Here is a 17,117-nt window from a genome sequence, read left to right as displayed (position 1 = left end):
TTGCAGGTATGCATCCAAAATTTTATCCATGACGAGTCACCCACGTTACGACATACTTTTTAAACCCCGTTTTATAAACGTTTTTAATCGAAGGATTAGGGCAACGAGACCTGTAAGTAATCGTTTTAACGATTTTATTCTCGGATGTGATTTGCAATTACCCGACGTATACCCTGTTGCGTACTCTACCCATGCACCTTGGTTGACTCCCACTCCTATTGTTCATATAGCTTTACGATCTCGACCAAATTCCGCCACTACCCCATCGGAGTACCAGCTTCAGTTTCTTATGCTTCGGTGGAACCACCCCAATTTCATCCCCATTTACACTGACGGATCAAAGTGCAACTCAGCCTGTGCATGTGCAGCGTTCTCTACTCGCCATGGAGCTATGAAGGCGAAATTACATCCTGTGTAGTGTCTACACAGCTGAACTTTTTGCAATTAAGATGGCTTTGCAAGCTTTAAGTGACGATGGTGGCTCTTTCGTCATTTGCACCGACTCCCTTAGCTCCCTACAGTCTATTTCTGGCTTCTCGCCCATGCACACAACTGTCCAAGATATTCACCCAACGCTGCTGACTCTCAAGAGAAAGGGAGTCATTGTATGCTTTCTCTGGGTTCCGGGACAAATGGAGATAGCGGGAACGAAAAAGCAGATGTCTTGGCCGAGGAAGCTCTAAGCGACGAAGGGCACACATCAATGCTAGTTCCATACGAAGACTTGAGAGCATCCCTGAGAAAAGCTGTGCTTGAACAGTGGATGGAGTCGTGGAGGACTCTGAACGATAAAAAATTGCGAAGCATCAAGGCAACAATTTCCGCTTAGCCCTCCTCGGCCAGGAACAATCGGAGGGAGGAAGTGGTAATTACTCAGCTGAGGATTGGGCACTGTCGCTTGACTCATTCCTTTCTCTTTACAGAAGAGAAGGAAGCACCTCAGTGTGATGAGTGCGTCTTTTAAGCATCCGACATATCCTGACAGAGTGCCAGTGGTTGTAATGCACAACAGAGGCCGGAAATCGAGGGATCCGGGTTCGAATCCCGGTCAAGGCGAATGATTTTTCCTCTGTGGATTTTTTCGCACTATTTGTGCATTGCGGGTGACTCCATAAAAAGTTATCACCGTGGCTAGTCCCGGTATACTTTCATATAATCAGTAGCTTAACGGGAGATGTCACGTTGAAAATAACACTATTTTGGCACAAAAATGTTCCTAGATGTCTCCAATCAGCGAGCAAAAGTTGCATTGGCTGGAATTCACCCCATAATACAAGCACAGACAGTCCTAAACGACGAATTCTCCGGTTCCTACGAATAAACGGATGAAGTTATTGTATATAAAAGCTAAGCGGGCATTAGTAAACATCAAAATTGTTCTAATTACATACTAAAATGAATGATATGCCGTCGATAACATCAACTTACAATTAACGTATCCCTCTTCCAATGGCCGTGGCTCAGACTCCTACAACGATGTTATTTAGGTATTATAAAATTTTTGGTTTAACTGCTCCAGTTTTATATTTTATGCCCTTACTCAGATATTAATATTATAAATAATGCAAAATACGAGGGCTTCCAAGCCTCTATCGTCGGATATTTATCTTTAAATATAAAATAATCAACACATCTAACAAACGAAGCTCTCACAACTGCTGGCAACTATTACAAACAATCACAACAATAGCTTCGCGTGATGTTTAGGCACCTTTGACGTCATCGAGGCTTCGTCGGCAGTGGCTTGGGGGGTGAGGGAGTTTTTCCCGCGCTTTAAAATTCGTTATATTTATCATTAAATATCTCGCGAAGGAAAACTCAGATTTACATGCGGTTTTCTTTGTTGTATTCAGAAAATAATTTTCTGTCCGCCTATGAAATAAAAAAAATTCATGCAAGTTCCCCATTTGATCTTCCCCTGGAGCTCTCCCATTCCACTGCCGTTTTAACGACTCCTCCACCTCCTCAATTGTTGGCCTACTAATATTGGTGTCCACCCTTATGTCCAACATTTCTCCATCCTCCTCATCTTCCTCATCTATCTCATTGACATTCAGCAATTCCTTAAAGTACTCGGCCCATCTTCCCATTACTTCTTCCTCTGTTCCAACCAACCTCCCATTCTTATCCTTACATGCGTTTGTTCTTGGTTGAAATTTATTCGTCATCCGTTTGATTGCCTGGTATAACTTTCTACTTTCATTTTGTGTGTTCAGTTCCTCAATCTTCTCCACAAACCCTTTTAAGTACTGTTTTTTTCTTTTTTCATAGTATTTTATTTGCTTGTCTTCTGCTTTCTTTATATCTTTCAACATTTTGTCTTGTCTCTTTCTGGATGGTGTTCCTTCGATCTATATTCTTCCTTTCTTGCACTCATTATCAAACCATTCTTCATTCCTTGTTCTCTTTCTTTCTCCTATGGTCTCCTCTGCAGCCTCTTCCATAGCCTTCTTTATATTAAGCCATTTTCTCTCTACCGAGTCGTTTACACTCAGGTTCTCTGCTCCTTCTTCTAGTTTCTTACCCAGGATTTCCTGATATTGGGCTACAGCTGCTGGTTGTCTGAACTTTTCCACTCTCCACTGTATCCTCTTGGGTCCTTTAATACGTCCCACATTCGCAATTCTTTCCCTGAGCTTGGCCTTTACCAAATAATGGTCTGAATCACAGTTTGGGCCTCTTGCAGACCTTATGTCAATGACTGAAGATGCATGTCTTCTGGAAACCAGAACGTGATCAATTTGGTTGACCACTCCTGTACCTGCCATTTTCCATGTTCCCTTATGAATATCTTTGTGAGCAAAACAGGTACTTTTGATTATTAGCCCTTAGCTTCTGCCAGCTGGCTTAGCATCATTCCGTTTCCATTTGTTTCAGTATGTAAAGAGTGTTTTCCAGCTACATGCTGCAAGAAGTCCTCTCTTCCTATTTTTGCATTGAAACCTCCTAGGAGAATCAACATATCATATTTAGGTATCTTGCTGCATTCTCTATCCAGTTGATCATAGAAGGCATTCTTCTCATCATCATTAGCATCTTCTGTGGGTGCATAAGCTGAGATGATAGATAAGTTTCTAAAACGTCCTTTGAGCCTTATCTTACACATTCTATCCCCCAGAGGTTCATACCCTAAGCAGCTTTGCTTCATTTTGTTATTAAGGATAAACCCTGTTCCACATTGTCCAGTTCTCAGTTTAGGCCCACTATAGAACATTGAGTAGTCCTTTTTATCCACTCTTCCATTTCCATTCCATCTTATTTCTTGTAACGCCACTACATCTATCCCATATTTCAATACTTCTTCAGCGATCTCTGCCATTTTTCCAGCCTTCAACATGGTCCTTACATTCCATGTAGCTAAGGTCAATGTTGTATTCCGTTGTCGAGTTCCTGATCGTTTGCCAGTGTCATTATCCTTAAATCCGTCCGTATTCCGAGGCTTCTTTATGGGTTTCGTAACAGAACATTTTTTTTACGGTGTGGGATTGTTAGCCCCACGCCCAACCCCCAACCTGGAGGACCAGGGTATCTGTTTTTGTCGGGCCTATCCCCTTTGACCTGTCCGGCTTGGGTGGCCCTACCAGGAGCTTTTGCTCCCGCCGGCATAGCTCTCAGGTTCACTTAGGCACGCAAGCCCCCTCATCACGAAAAGATAGAGATACCAGCGAGGGGGTGGGCAAATATAATCCTCGACCCTTTTCCCGAAGGCAGCCCATCACTGCGTACTTTTGCGGTCATTTTATTGTTACTTGTGCGATTTTAATTTTTTTAAATTGTTACTATTGCAGCAAATGTCAGTTCATCAATGTATACCTTTCATTTTGCAACGCCTCTAGAACCTTTAAACGAAGTTGAACGGTTATTTTTAGGGTTTTCAGCAAAAGGGCATTACCGTATTTCACCGAATATAGTCCCCCTCTGAATATAGTCCCCTCCCCCTCATTTTGAGGCTTCAGTTTCCGGAAAAGTTAAAAAAATGTGTTTGAATATCGTCCCCCCCCCTTTACTTTTACCACAGGCATTTTTGGAAAAAAAAGGGGGGACTATATTGAGACACATATGGTGTATCATAGACCAACAAATACTTTAAAGGGAATGAAATCTTTCAATGTTCCTAGCATACTTCTAGGTATTTACGATTTATGATATTTACATATTTTAGATCCATGACGCCCAAATCCACACACTCCTCATTTGCCACGGCTGTCCACGAGTTCTATAAAAATATGAGAATGAAACATTTTGAATTTTTTTAGAAGAATATTTTCCTGAAAAATTCTCTCAAAACTGCTCGAATCTTACAAATTCGTTGTTTGAAATGGCTAAATTGTATTTATAAAGCAATTTCACTTAGATAAATATAAATTCATATTATGCACGAAATGAGAAAGAGAAGAGAATCATATTTTATTACATTGCGAGGGCTTTTTTTCATAGGAGTTAAATGGGATATTTTATCGAATTTCACCGCAAATGTACACTTTGAATGTGGCTAACAGAGTAATGTATATTTTTAGATGTAAATCATTACAATATCGCTCCAATAAATTTGCTAGTGAGTTTTAAAAATAACAATTAAGTATCTAACCGTAGCGTCTCCAAAATTTGTTCTATGTGATGATGAACTCTGTTAATATGAACGCTACAGTTCCGTTTAAAATTTGGAACCAATCAGCAGAAGATACCGAATGTAATTCTTGGCATTGATTTTCAGTAAATGCAACATGTACATTTTTAGTTATTCTAACTTATAAACAAATAAGTGACCATGAGCACCTTCCTTGAGTGGGACACTAAGTGCGGGAATGGACCGAGATAATCCCCAGGCGGACAATAAGAAAGGGTCGGACCTCTCGCGCCGAGGGACCCTAATGACGCTTGGGACCCACTTGTCATGCTTGGCTGCAAAGCTGTGAAAACACGGCCTTCGTAGGGAAAAGGTTAAAAAAGTGATTTGAGACCTGTTTTTTGTGTGTTCCACCACTAATTCTTATGCCAAATAAAATATCTTCTTTTTAAAAGTTTCTGGGAATTATAATTATTCTTTCGATAGTAGAAGAGACCCATAAATAACGGCACGGAAATCATTGTGTGCATCATCTATATAGTTTGGGATTCTCTCGTTACATGGGTGTTCAACCACCCTTTCTGAGTCACTATGCAAAATGGCGTGGTTTTAGATGGTAGTTGCGAGCTCCTGTGACAGTTTTCATTCAAAGAGTTTTTTAATCTCTTCGATTTTGGAAATAGCTGATATTCGAGAACAGTGCACAGCATTGAAATTTTGTTCACTACTAAGTAAAAGTCCATAGGAGGTAGTTGATATGTTGTCTATGGCTTAAAAATAACTCAAGTTTATGAGAGGTATTTGCGATTCAAATGCAGTCAATCAAAGACATTCAATACCCAGGCTGGCCTTCCACGTCCAGAACTGATGAAAATGTGGAAAAAATTCATGTCCTTGTGTGCGATGATAGGAGGCGTACTACTGATGAACTTGCTGAAAAATCTGGTTTTTCGTGGAGTTCTGTGAAGTGCATTTTAGCTGAAGATCAGCAAATGAGACGAATCACATTAAAATTGATCCCCCAATTGTTGATTCCTGATGAAACTGTTTGGCACAAAATAGCATGACACCCACCCACCTCCTCACCCACCCCGACTCGCCAGATTTTGCTCATTGTCATTTCTTTCTGTTTCTCCGAATGAAAAGGAGATGAAAGGTAATTTTTTAGTGACATTGCGGAGGTGAAAATAGAATCAAAGGCACTATACCATTTTTCTGAACTGATGGCGGCTGGGTGGAAAATAGCAAGTAGCCAATCAGAAGCGCTGCCCCTTCCACCACTCCCTTCCCCTCCATCCCCTTCCCTTTTCTGCTGCGCTCCCCTCCATCCGGCCGACGGGCGTGTCCAGCCTTGAGAATAACGGTACTTTCGGGGGTGGCGGAATATTCTCGGACGAACACTGAGCGATTTGGTTTGGCAACACTGCCAGCTGGAGAGCGATGTGCACTGCACGGAGTTCGGAGAGAGACTGCAGGCTCCTACACACTTTCTCCAATCAATTTTCTGTGATTGGCTAGAAGAGTGGGTGGGTTGCGAGCACGCTCAAGGTCAGCCGCCGTCAGTTCGGAAAAAGGGTATAAAAGGCATTGGAAAGGACAAATATCTACAGTGTTTTAAGAGCAACACAGAGAACATCATATTAGAATCATACTGTATTTTGAGAAACAGAAATCCAAGCAGAATGATAAATTAGGAGACATATTTTGCAGAAAGGATAGGTGTGGGAATTTGTTTTTTCCCAAATAATTTTATGTGGGAATAAAAATAAAATAAGGGTTTATTTAATGTGGTAATATAAAAACTCAAAAGCTAGGCAGAATTTGTTAGAGCATATCCTTTTTATTTGTGAATGGCTGGTGTTCTAACACCCCCCACATGCCAATTGAGGAGGCTTGTGTATGTATATGTAGGAACACATATTGATTAAGTCATACAGTTAACCAAGGTCATGGTGTTTTACATGTGTGTTTTTTTATAGGATATGTACATGAACATTTGTCTTTAAATGCATTTTATTGAGATACATCTGTCCTTTAAGGAGTTTGATTATTGTGGCCTTATGATGATTCTACAAATTTGTACTAGAGGAACAGAAAATGGATTGGAAGCATTCATTATTAAAAATTCAAGTTCCCTGTGCTCACCTGCTCTATCTTAGAGGAAGTCTTATTTTTCAGACTGGGAGAGCATTTAGATAAATCTTATGTTTTTGTTGATTAACCTTCATCTTCATGAACTTTTGCCTCTTAATATGGTAACTACTGGAATTAAGGAACGTAATAGTTGTTTAATGAAATAAGCATCAGTAACCAACCTTTCAATCTTGTATCGGTTATTTTATTTTTTTCTGTTGCTTTACACTCATTTCTAATGTGAATTGGGAAGAAACGTGTAACATCTCCAATGACATTTTAAATTCATCAATAGCGTGAGTGTATGGGACTGAGTTTTGAGTTGTTTCTGTTGCGAGCAGCCAAGTACTTCCTTCCTGTAGTGTGCCTATTTGTGTTAATAAACGTCAAAATTGTTCATTAGAGATGTTCTCATATGGACTTATCTGCCAAATGAACATGTTCACCTCTAAATTAAAAAAAATAAATCTCTTTGAAAAGGAGATGTTGAACGAATATTTAATTAGGTTGTTTTATTGATTGCAATGAATTAATTATCAGTTCTAATTTTTTTCTTTACAGGCTGCATACGTGGTACATATTTTTCCCTCTTGTGACTTTGCAAATGAAAACCTGTCTAGGATAGCTCCTGATTTGCTTCAACGAGTCTCCGATATAGCTCACCTGTTAATAATCATTGCCACCGTATGAGCTGTGACTGTGAAGCCTCTAGAACACCTAAAAGAGATACATTCTTGTTTTGTGTACAATATCACCAGTATGACAATGTTTAATGTATAATGAAGAAAAAAACTAAATGTTTTCTGTAACATTTTATGTGGGGATTTGTCATCATTGTTTCAATGAAGTTGAAGTCAAAGGTGTAGTGAAAGTACAATTGACATAACAGCTAATGTCAAGTGATACAATAGTTATGACTGATATTGTGATATGATAGAAGTGCAGGTTTATATTGGGTGTGGAAGCTACCCATTGAACGTTTCATTCCGTTTTAATTGTAATTGTGTGAGAAAGAATGTTCCAGAGAGATGAATGAATGATGAGGTAGGGTAAAAGAAGAAGTATCCAAGAAAAAATATTCCAATATAAACTGTCTGTAAGTTGTTATTGTGTGTGTATGTGTGGCTACAGTCCAAATTGTAATTATAAATGCTCAGTGGAAGGTTTCACTGTGGATGGGTCGTTGGTTACCCTAACATGAGGCAGGCAGTGGTCCAGTACTTCCATGTGGGCTCCAAAGCTTTCAGCTTAAAGTTTTGTTTGTGTGATGTGTTTAGAGAGAATGAGTGTACCTATTTGTGTGAATGAATGTCAATATTGTACATAAGAGATGTTCTTATGTGGGCTTATCAGCCAAATGAGCATGTTCACCTATTGTCATAAGTCATATTCAATTTAATTGTACATATTTTGTACATACAAATGGACGCACTGCTTTTGCATAAAAAAGATAAAAAAAAAAAAGACTTGCTGAGTTTCATGCAGGTCCTGTGTGTTAGCGTGTGTAATAATACCTTATGCTGCATGAACACTTGTAAAACGAATGAAGGAGAAGACTAAAGAATATTATTATTTTTTATTTTCAGCGGACTCCATATATTTGTGTTTAATACCCATGATTCTGTCCACAAATCATTGAAAGAAACTTTCAGGTAAAAATGAACTACAGGAAGTTCAAAATCCTTTCCATTTGTATGGATTGTAAGATTTCAATTGAGTTTGCATATAGGGGAATTCCAATGCCACTTGCGTATACACGAGCAGTGATGGTGGAAGTGACAGATATCACTACCGTTAACCCCATCTTATTAAGCTGCTGTTAAATTGAAATTGTTTAACATAGTTTGCTGAAGTGTTGATCACAAAGGATTCTTAATGAAATGTGTGTTTGTTGGTATTCCCTGTATGATACGTTAATTAAGGTAGGAAGACCTGTAGACACTGTTATTACGTAAAAAATTTTCAGTTTGATTAAATACTATATGTGATGGCACTGGAACCCCTTAAAAGTATAGGTAGTTCATATATCTATAAATTAAAATACATATGGTGTTTAATTAAAAATCGTTAAAAGTGTTTTCAATGTCAGTTTGCTCAAACTCACCCAAGATTCTATTTTCACTTCTTTTGTGTAAAGCAAGTGAAATGTAATCTATTTTTGATGTGTACAAAAGATGAAAGAACACTACTTTAAGTGTCAAATTCGCAGCCAACTCAGTTCGAAGAAATAAAAACCTTGTATATATGACAGAGACTATCTTAGGCTGTGATCGGTCTGATTAAGTTGTCTGATTTAAGTTGATCAAAGATCGTCCAGTGATTTTAAGTTATTGAAGAAATAAAATGGTTGATGAAAAATTATTGTCGTTTATAAGTGTGGTGTTTTCAAGTTCCTCTAATAATTATATGTATGACGATCTCTTGTCTACCTCTTGCCACCAAAAACATTCCAATTTATTGAGATAAAGCAGTTTGATGCTGAAGCTTTTTTTGTATTAGGCTAACTGGTACATTACTGTTTCATACTACTGTCATCATTTTAGATATCAATTATTGTACATGTGGAAAGTCTTATTTAAAAATTGCACAAGTTCTTAACTTTTTATCAATCATTAAAGTTTATATTATTGCTGGGACTGCCCTTTTTCATTGATGGATAATTTTCATTTTTGATTCAATGAATTGAAATGGTTAAATTAATGATCATCAAATTATATTTTTAAAGTACTTTCTCGGTGAAATGGATTGGAATTGAAGTGGTGGAATAGATAGGCTGAGTAAATAGGGGAAACATGCATCATATTTAAAATTTCTATAATGACTTTATGAGATCTTGATGTGGAATTATTGTTACCGTATTTGCACGAATCTAAGACGAGGTTTTTTTCCCTCCTAACTCCTGCAGAAAAGAGGGTTCGTCTTACAATCGGATGCAAAATTCTCGACGTCAATCGGGTTGCATAATTTACGTCGGAAAAATTATGGACACCTGAGTTTGCCACCTGATAGCTATACAACGAAAAATCAACGTCAAAAATAGCTGAACAGTAATAAAGCATGTTTCATTTTGCGTTCAAGTAAAGAAAAAAACATTTTCCATTTTTGGGCAGCAGGCAAAGATTCGGTGCGTGCCGATCAGTCGCCGGGTGCACTTCTGCCGTGTCCGCGAGATTGCCTGCTTTAGCCTGGGTTCGGCTCCAATCAAGTTAAAGCTCGATCAACTCACAAAATGTTCGTGTGATTGGTTACAATTTACCTAAATTTTAACGTTAAAGCCTCAATGCCGTCGCGGAATACTCTGCTACAAAGTTGTTGCATTTTTCTCAGAGCAACGGTAAGAAGGCAACATGATTTGCCTCTGATTAGAGAGATCGATTCAGTTGTGATTCACCGTGCCTTTCAGAGTATTACGATGGCAGAGAAAAGAAGTTATTACACTGCCGCTTTCAAAAGAAAAGTTATTCAGTGGAACCCCGATCTATCGTCCCTGCATTGATCATTTTTCCGCATTCATCGTTCGCCGTTTCTGGTCCCAAATAAAGTTCCATATAGATAATGTAATTTTTTCCCGCATCTCCGAAGTATCGTTTTCCCGCATTGATCGTTTGAAGATCGCGGTCCCGACGTATAATTTTCCCGCATCCATCTTTTGACGAAAATGAGACGAAATAAATGCAATGTGTCATTTATGGCTAATAACGACAGGCACACAGATTAAATCTTCCCCACAAAATGAAACTACCATTGGGAGAAGCTCAAAGCCGTGGGATGGTAACATAAGCGCATTTCCCAAGATCCGCTATCCCCCTCCACTCAGCATTCGCCTCTCCCCTCTGACGCTTTCCTCTTCTCCAAAATCAAACAAAAGGTCCCAACTCGCGCAGGGATCGTATTACGAAGACCTTAGCTTCGAAAAAAATATCAAGTTACACGAGAATCATAGAAAAGCGTATAATGCCCCCCCCCTTTTCTCACCCACTGACCTTTTTCAGCCTACCTGCTTCAAAGTTCCCAGTTTCTGGAGGTCAACCGCTGCATGAATCACCTATTAGCTCAAAAGGTGTCGAGCAATGAATTTCGGCAATTGGTATTATACCTTTATTAGATTGAAATATTTGCAATGCGCACGTCATTCAAAAAAGAACTAGACCAAACACGACGTATTTCTAACGTTTTTTAAGCATGGAACTAGTTGGAAAAATACGGTGGTGATTTTTGGCGAAACTCGATATCCTCATAACTGAGCTTCTCGGCAGTAAATGCGGCATTTTTTTCCGAAAACAGGATATCAGGTTATTATCAGTTATCAATTTACGAGTTATACCATAAGTCTCACTTGTCAGAGTTACTGACGAAGGAATATCTTCTCAGGATATTTTGTTCCTCCCTACTAACAATCCGAATTCATCCGCCCATCTGGCGCTACGCTAATTAGAAAAGAATGGGCATCTTTAGGACAAAAATTTTCATGGCGCAGTCATATGGTCATGCTTCACCCTCTGCAGTATGCTCTGCGTACGCCGAACGCGATAGCATCAGTTCCGAACTTCACATCGTACGAGTGGTTCCCTACTTTCCAGGGTGGCTTGACTTCAAACCACCGAGTGTTTTCCGTGTGGGTTTAATAAAGTCAGGTTTAATTTTCACTAGTTTAATTTTATTCGTCTTCGGACCATGGCCCCTCCAAAGAAGCTATTAGTCGAATCAACAATAAGACCTAAGTGTCTCGATAAAGTACCACTATTCCTGTCATTACGCTCTAAAATCTAATCATAATTACGCGCCAAAAAGCCTGCGTTTCCTGGGACATAGGCAACCTAGCCAAACATTCCCCCATTGATTGTTTTCCCCTTGAAAAATTTTTTCCCCAAGTGGAGTTCCAAGAAAGGGGGGGTCGTCTTAGAATCGTGTTCGTCTTAGATTTGTGCAAATACGGTAATAGTAAAGAAATTAAAGATTGCTAAAACATCTAGTCTCCAATGGAAGACAAAACTTGTGTAAAGTCGACAGCACAAATCCAGATATTTATCAGCAAGTGGGCAAATAATTGTGAATAAAATTTACATAACTGCATCCCAGTCGAAAATAATGAGTCAAGTGAGAACCATACAACTAAGATGACAATCTCATGTTCAATTACAATCTGAAGGGGATACTTTCCTTTATTTCATCCTCCTCCATGCATTAAATGCTTGTAATACCACCGAAATTAAAACCAAGCATCTTAACATCCCTGCATGAAATTCATTCAGTATTTTCAATTCTTACCAATTTGTGGGGCCTGTCATTTTTCTTGCCAAACTGTGTTTCAAGAGCTTATTGAGGTATGAATGGTTTTCTTTTGATCTATGCTGAAGGAAGGGCACTAAGGCAGAATTTTAGCTTATATGTAAGACTTTCCTGGTTACACTATGCCAGTTTTTATGAAGATTAACCTTTTTATTGACCAGTGCGTATGAATGAATATGGGAACATCTATGGCATTAATGATAAGAGAAAAATATTGCCAAATAGCATCTGTTGGTGTAAGTACAAGTTAGATTAGATGTGTTAGGGAATTACTTATCCAAGTTTTAAATAATTCCAAGGGGAGAAAAATCTTAGCCTTTTTGAACTTGGATGATCAAACCATAGAGTTGATGATGATGAATCATCTGATGTAGCAAATAATATGAAATGGTGTACTAAAATGGTTGCCATGGTGAGCAAATGATTGGAATTTAGAGGAATGATATATATTGCATTGTCAATTACATTGCATTTCTCCCTAAATTCAGCTCGTTTTGAAACATGAATTTGTAGAATTCTCTCAAAACTCAACAAAATGACTTTGAATCTCTGAAATCTACTATAGCTCGGCTAGTGCATTTTACAAAGTCATGTGGTATTTTTGCATATCTAGGTTTGAATTCCTGTCGGGGTAAATCAATTTTGTGCCATGTATTTCCGCTGTCTTAGTAAATCCTGAATATAATGCTGCTCTCTAAAAATATTTAAATGGCTATATCATCAATTCTAGACAGAAGACATAAAGATATGTATTTATAATACTTGCACTGAATAAGGCCTTTTGAACTTAGAGCTCTTAATTAGCCAAGTAAAATTGATTTTGAATCTTATAAGATCAATGCATTCACCTCCTAAATTTTGTCTATTGTATATATTCATACTCGCACGCTCCGCGCGCTCGTTAAGGGGCTCCGCCCCTTAAAAACCCCGGTTCCGGCTTCGCCGTCTACATTTGTGGTCGCTCGAAGACTTTTAAAGTTCGAATAATATCACCTCAGCCAGGGGCCGGCTTCGCTGGCCAGGGGGTAGGGAGACGCCCCACTCATTCCTCGAAACTTCTTCGCCGTTCCTCGCTGAAGGGCGGCTACGCCGCCCAGGGGTCGAGTGTGAGTTGAGATGCGGGGAGACTACTGCGGCTGCGCCGCTTGAACAACGCCTTTTCTCGTTGTTGGGTGGGTTCGCCGCCCGAGGGTTACTGAAGCTCCCCTCGCCTACGCCAGTTACTCCTTGGAACGGCTTCGCCTTTTCTCGTTGTTGGGTGGCTTCGCCGCCTTGGGGTTGAGAGCCCCCCCGCGGCTGCTCCGCTTAGTCCTAATTAATGCTCTTCTCCACCGAGAGGGGTGCCCAGGGGGATTCGGGGGTTTAATGTGTTATGCATGCGGTACTTGTGTTAAACCAGTGGTCACAAATCGTTCTCATAAATTCCGTGCCGATAAGTCCTAGGGGTCCGGAACAGTGGACTGACGATTCTTTTACCTGGAGAGGCGATTTATTAGAAATTTTTGGGAGGTTTCACCGGGTTATCGGGGGTTTTTAATAAGTGGTAGGGGCACCGGTTAAATTATGACAAACTATTCGGAAAGGCGACTTTAAAATTTTTTATCTTTTTTTCGGCGATGTTCCAGGAGGTGATCGGGGGTTTTCTGGTATTTTTCCCGCATGGTTTACGCTGGCCCGCCCTCACCAAATATTCCGGGTCTAGAGCTCAGAGGGGACGGGTAGTGCGGCGTAATGTTTGCGAGAAGTTCCCAAATAGGAGACTAAATGACAAATTTTACATTTTGGGGGGGAATTTCAGGGGGATACCGGGGGTTTAAATGTGTGTACTCCAGGGGGTCACCATCCATTTACATAAATTTTTCAAGGATTTTACATAAAGCTTTCAAGAGACTCGTATTGAGGAAGAATTTCCTTCAACGAAGGTCCGGCGCGAAAGGGTTAAAAATTTGAAGTTTTATTGCGGGTGTGTAAATGGGGCAGGATAAATTAACATGACGCGTAAATATAGCCGACACAATTCCCAGTCCGAATAAATAAAAACGATACAACTGGGATGAATGGTACACGAAATATACGACTTATTAAGTAATTTTTATTTTTTTGGGGGGTCACAGGGGGTTTTCGGGGGACTTGAAGTGCTTGTTCTGTATAACGCGGCATCGTTTACCTTGGATAAAAATTTCGGCTCTGTAGCTGTAGTGTAAGCATGCTTTTTCGACGGTGTCACCCGTTAAAATTAAATATTCTGCGTTCTCCTGGTAGCGGCGCGTAGGGGCACGAGAAAGACGTCAATCACCTGAATTTGGTGTCCGTACCACGTCGGGAAGTGGTAAAAAAAAATTCCGAAAAATTAAAAATCGTGTGTTGAGGGAATGCAAACTTCACGGCGGATGTGTTGTAAGTTACCAAACGTTGTAGGAGTCGCAAATTCAATGAAAATACATAATCGTTAATTACTCGAAGTTTGATTAACATGTGGATATCAAAGGATAGCCAAAAAATTAAGAAAAAAATCTAGTATCTTGCATTAAATTGAATTGGTCCTACGATTATTGCAAATTGGTCAAAAAAATTCCCAGAGTGATCCCCAAAAATCCCCATAAGAAAAGCATTGGAAATTTTAAATTGTTAAAAAAAATACTTTTAAACAAAAAATTGCAAAGGCAACCACACCAAAAAATCAACCAACAAATCTAGTATCTCATAAGTTAAGGACTTATTCCTACAACGATTATAAGTTGGTTTTAAAAAAATCCAAAGATAGGCCCATAAGAAAAGCATTGGAAATTTAAAAAAATTATAAAAAATACTTATAAACAAAATATGGCAAAATGTTTCACATCAAAAAATCGGCCAAAAAATCTAGTTTCCGTCAGTGACATTTCATGTTCCCGTGACATTTTTAAGTAGGCAAAAAATGGAATATGTTTTAGTCCCAAAAGGCTCCAATGTTAATTCGGATCGTAATATCTCGAAAACCGATCGACTTTTTCGAGTTTTCGGACTTTTCCCCCCGATGAATATTTTTTCTCCACGACCTGTAAAAATTTCGTCTTCCCAGCACGTCCGGAAGTGGTCGGGAATTTGTATACGTGAATCAGTGAGTGAGCTATCTGTCACACATCGGGTTGTATATAATATAGACTCGCCGCGCTGCGCGCGCTCGTTAGGGGGCTACGCCCCCTAAAACCCCCCCGCATCCGGCTTCGCCGGCTGCCCCCGCCGGACGGCTTCGCCGTCCCGCCCCCGACTCCTCGGAACGGCTTCGCCGTTCCTCGCCCGGGGTCGGCTTCGCCGCCCAGATATCGAGGTAGCCCTGTGACGGAGACCCGCTAGTGCCTCGGAATGGCTTCGCCGTTCATCGTGGAAGGGCGGCTTCGCCGCCCAAGGGTTGGCCGAGTCCCCCCGAGGCGTCGACTCCTGGGAACGGCATCGCCCTTAACGTGATGGGGCGGCTTCGCCGCCCGAGGTTTACTGTGTCCCCCCGAGCCGTCGACTCCTCCTAACGGCTTCGCCGTTCCTCGTCTGTGGGCGGCTTCGCCGCCCATGGGTTATCCGAGTCCCCCCGAGGCGTCGACTCCTGGGAACGGCATCGCCGTTCCTTGTGATGGGGCGGCTTCGCCGCCCGAGGTTTACTGTGTCCCCCCGAGCCGTCGACTCCTCGGAACGGCTTCGCCGTTCCTCGTGTATGGGCGGCTTCGCCGCCCAAGGGTTACCGGCGTCCTCCCCCCTTAAGCCTCCTCGTGATGGGGCGGCTTCGCCGCCCAAGGTTTACATGTCACCCCCCGGGAAGTCGACTCCTCTTTACTTTACTCTGTTTCCCCCCGAGCCATCGGCTCCTCGGAACGGCTTCGCCGTTCCTCGCCTGTGGGCGGCTTCGCCGCCCAAGGGTTATCGGCGCCCTCCCCCCGTAAGCTTCCTCGTGATGGGGCGGCTTCGCCGCCCAAGGCTTGCCAGTGTCCCCCCGAGACGTCGACTCCTCGGAACGGCTTCGCCGTTCCTCGACTGTGGGCGGCTTTGCCGCCCAAGGGGTATCGGCGCCCTCCCCCCTCGTAAGACACCCATTCGGCTGCTCCACGTGTTGGAGCGGAATTGCCGCCCGAGGGTTCTCGGAGGTTTTCCGCGCCTCTGACTCCTCGGAATGGTTCCGTCGTTCCTGAGGCGGGGGCAGCATCGCCGCCAAGGTTTTCACTCCTCACAGAGCAATGCGTGCTACCAGCTATCCCCCATCGTTTACAAAGGCTACCGGGGGATAATGTGGCAGAATGTAGACGCATGCTAGCCGTGATTGTGGCATTTTAGCTTATGACGATGTTTTGAAGGTGGTCCGGGGGGTTTCCAGGGTTTTTTTATGAGTGTAGTGACAACGGTCACAATCATAAAAAAAAATTCCTTAGCGATGAGTCATAGGAGAAGGGAATTACTGGTAAAATATGCGAAAACACCGAAGAACATGCTATTTACAGAAAAAAAATAATTTTTTTCCCCGGTCTTATAGGAAGCCACGTGAAATTTCGAGGGGTTTTCTTGCATAAAAGGTCTTTGTTTACCTACAATAAAAATTCCAGCGATCTAGCTTTAGGGGAACAATGAATTTTCCCGTATTACTCACTTTTATATTACGAATTCTGTGTTCTCCACATAGCGGTGCATAGGCGCTGTAATAAGGCATAACTGGTGTGAATTTAGTAGCCGTACCTAATGGGGAAGTGGTTTAAAAAAATCGCTTTTAGGTGTCCTTGTCCTGGAAGCCATTTTATACCTCTACTATTTTGTTAAGAAATGTACATTTAAAAATTTGAAGTTTTATTGCGGGTGTGTAAATGGGGCAGGATAATTGAACATGACGCGTAAATATAGCCGACACAATTCCCAGTCCGAATAAATAAAAACGATACAACTCGGATGAATGGTACAAGAAATATACCACTTATTAAATAATTTTTATTTTTTTGGGGGGGTCCCAGGGGGTTATCGGGGGACATTTTGTGCTTGTCCCGTATAACGCGGCATCGTTTACCTTCGATAAAAATTTCGGCTCTTTAGCTGTAGTGTAAGCATGGTTTTTCGACGGTGTCACCCGTTTAAATTAAATATTCTGCGTTCTCCGGGTAGCGGCACGTAGGGG

At 41.1% G+C, this 17,117-nt stretch overlaps 1 protein-coding gene across 4 annotated transcripts in view; it reads left to right on the top strand.

Annotated features, from left to right (window-relative positions):
- Positions 1 to 9,061, top strand: part of LOC124170950 (protein split ends) — a 138,429-nt gene extending 129,368 nt beyond the window's left edge. For all 4 annotated transcript variants that reach the window (XM_046550034.1, XM_046550036.1, XM_046550035.1 and 1 more), the window contains one exon: positions 7,262 to 9,061. In XM_046550034.1, coding sequence (XP_046405990.1) covers positions 7,262 to 7,390 — 129 coding nt within the window. In that variant the 3' untranslated portion in view covers positions 7,391 to 9,061. The remainder of the gene's footprint in view (positions 1 to 7,261) is intronic.
- Positions 9,062 to 17,117: the final 8,056 nt, after the last annotated feature.

This window comes from Ischnura elegans, chromosome X, assembly GCF_921293095.1.
Source record: "Ischnura elegans chromosome X, ioIscEleg1.1, whole genome shotgun sequence".
In the NCBI taxonomy this organism is placed as follows: Eukaryota; Metazoa; Arthropoda; class Insecta; order Odonata; family Coenagrionidae; genus Ischnura; species Ischnura elegans.
This window is presented reverse-complemented; position numbering and strand designations above follow the sequence as displayed.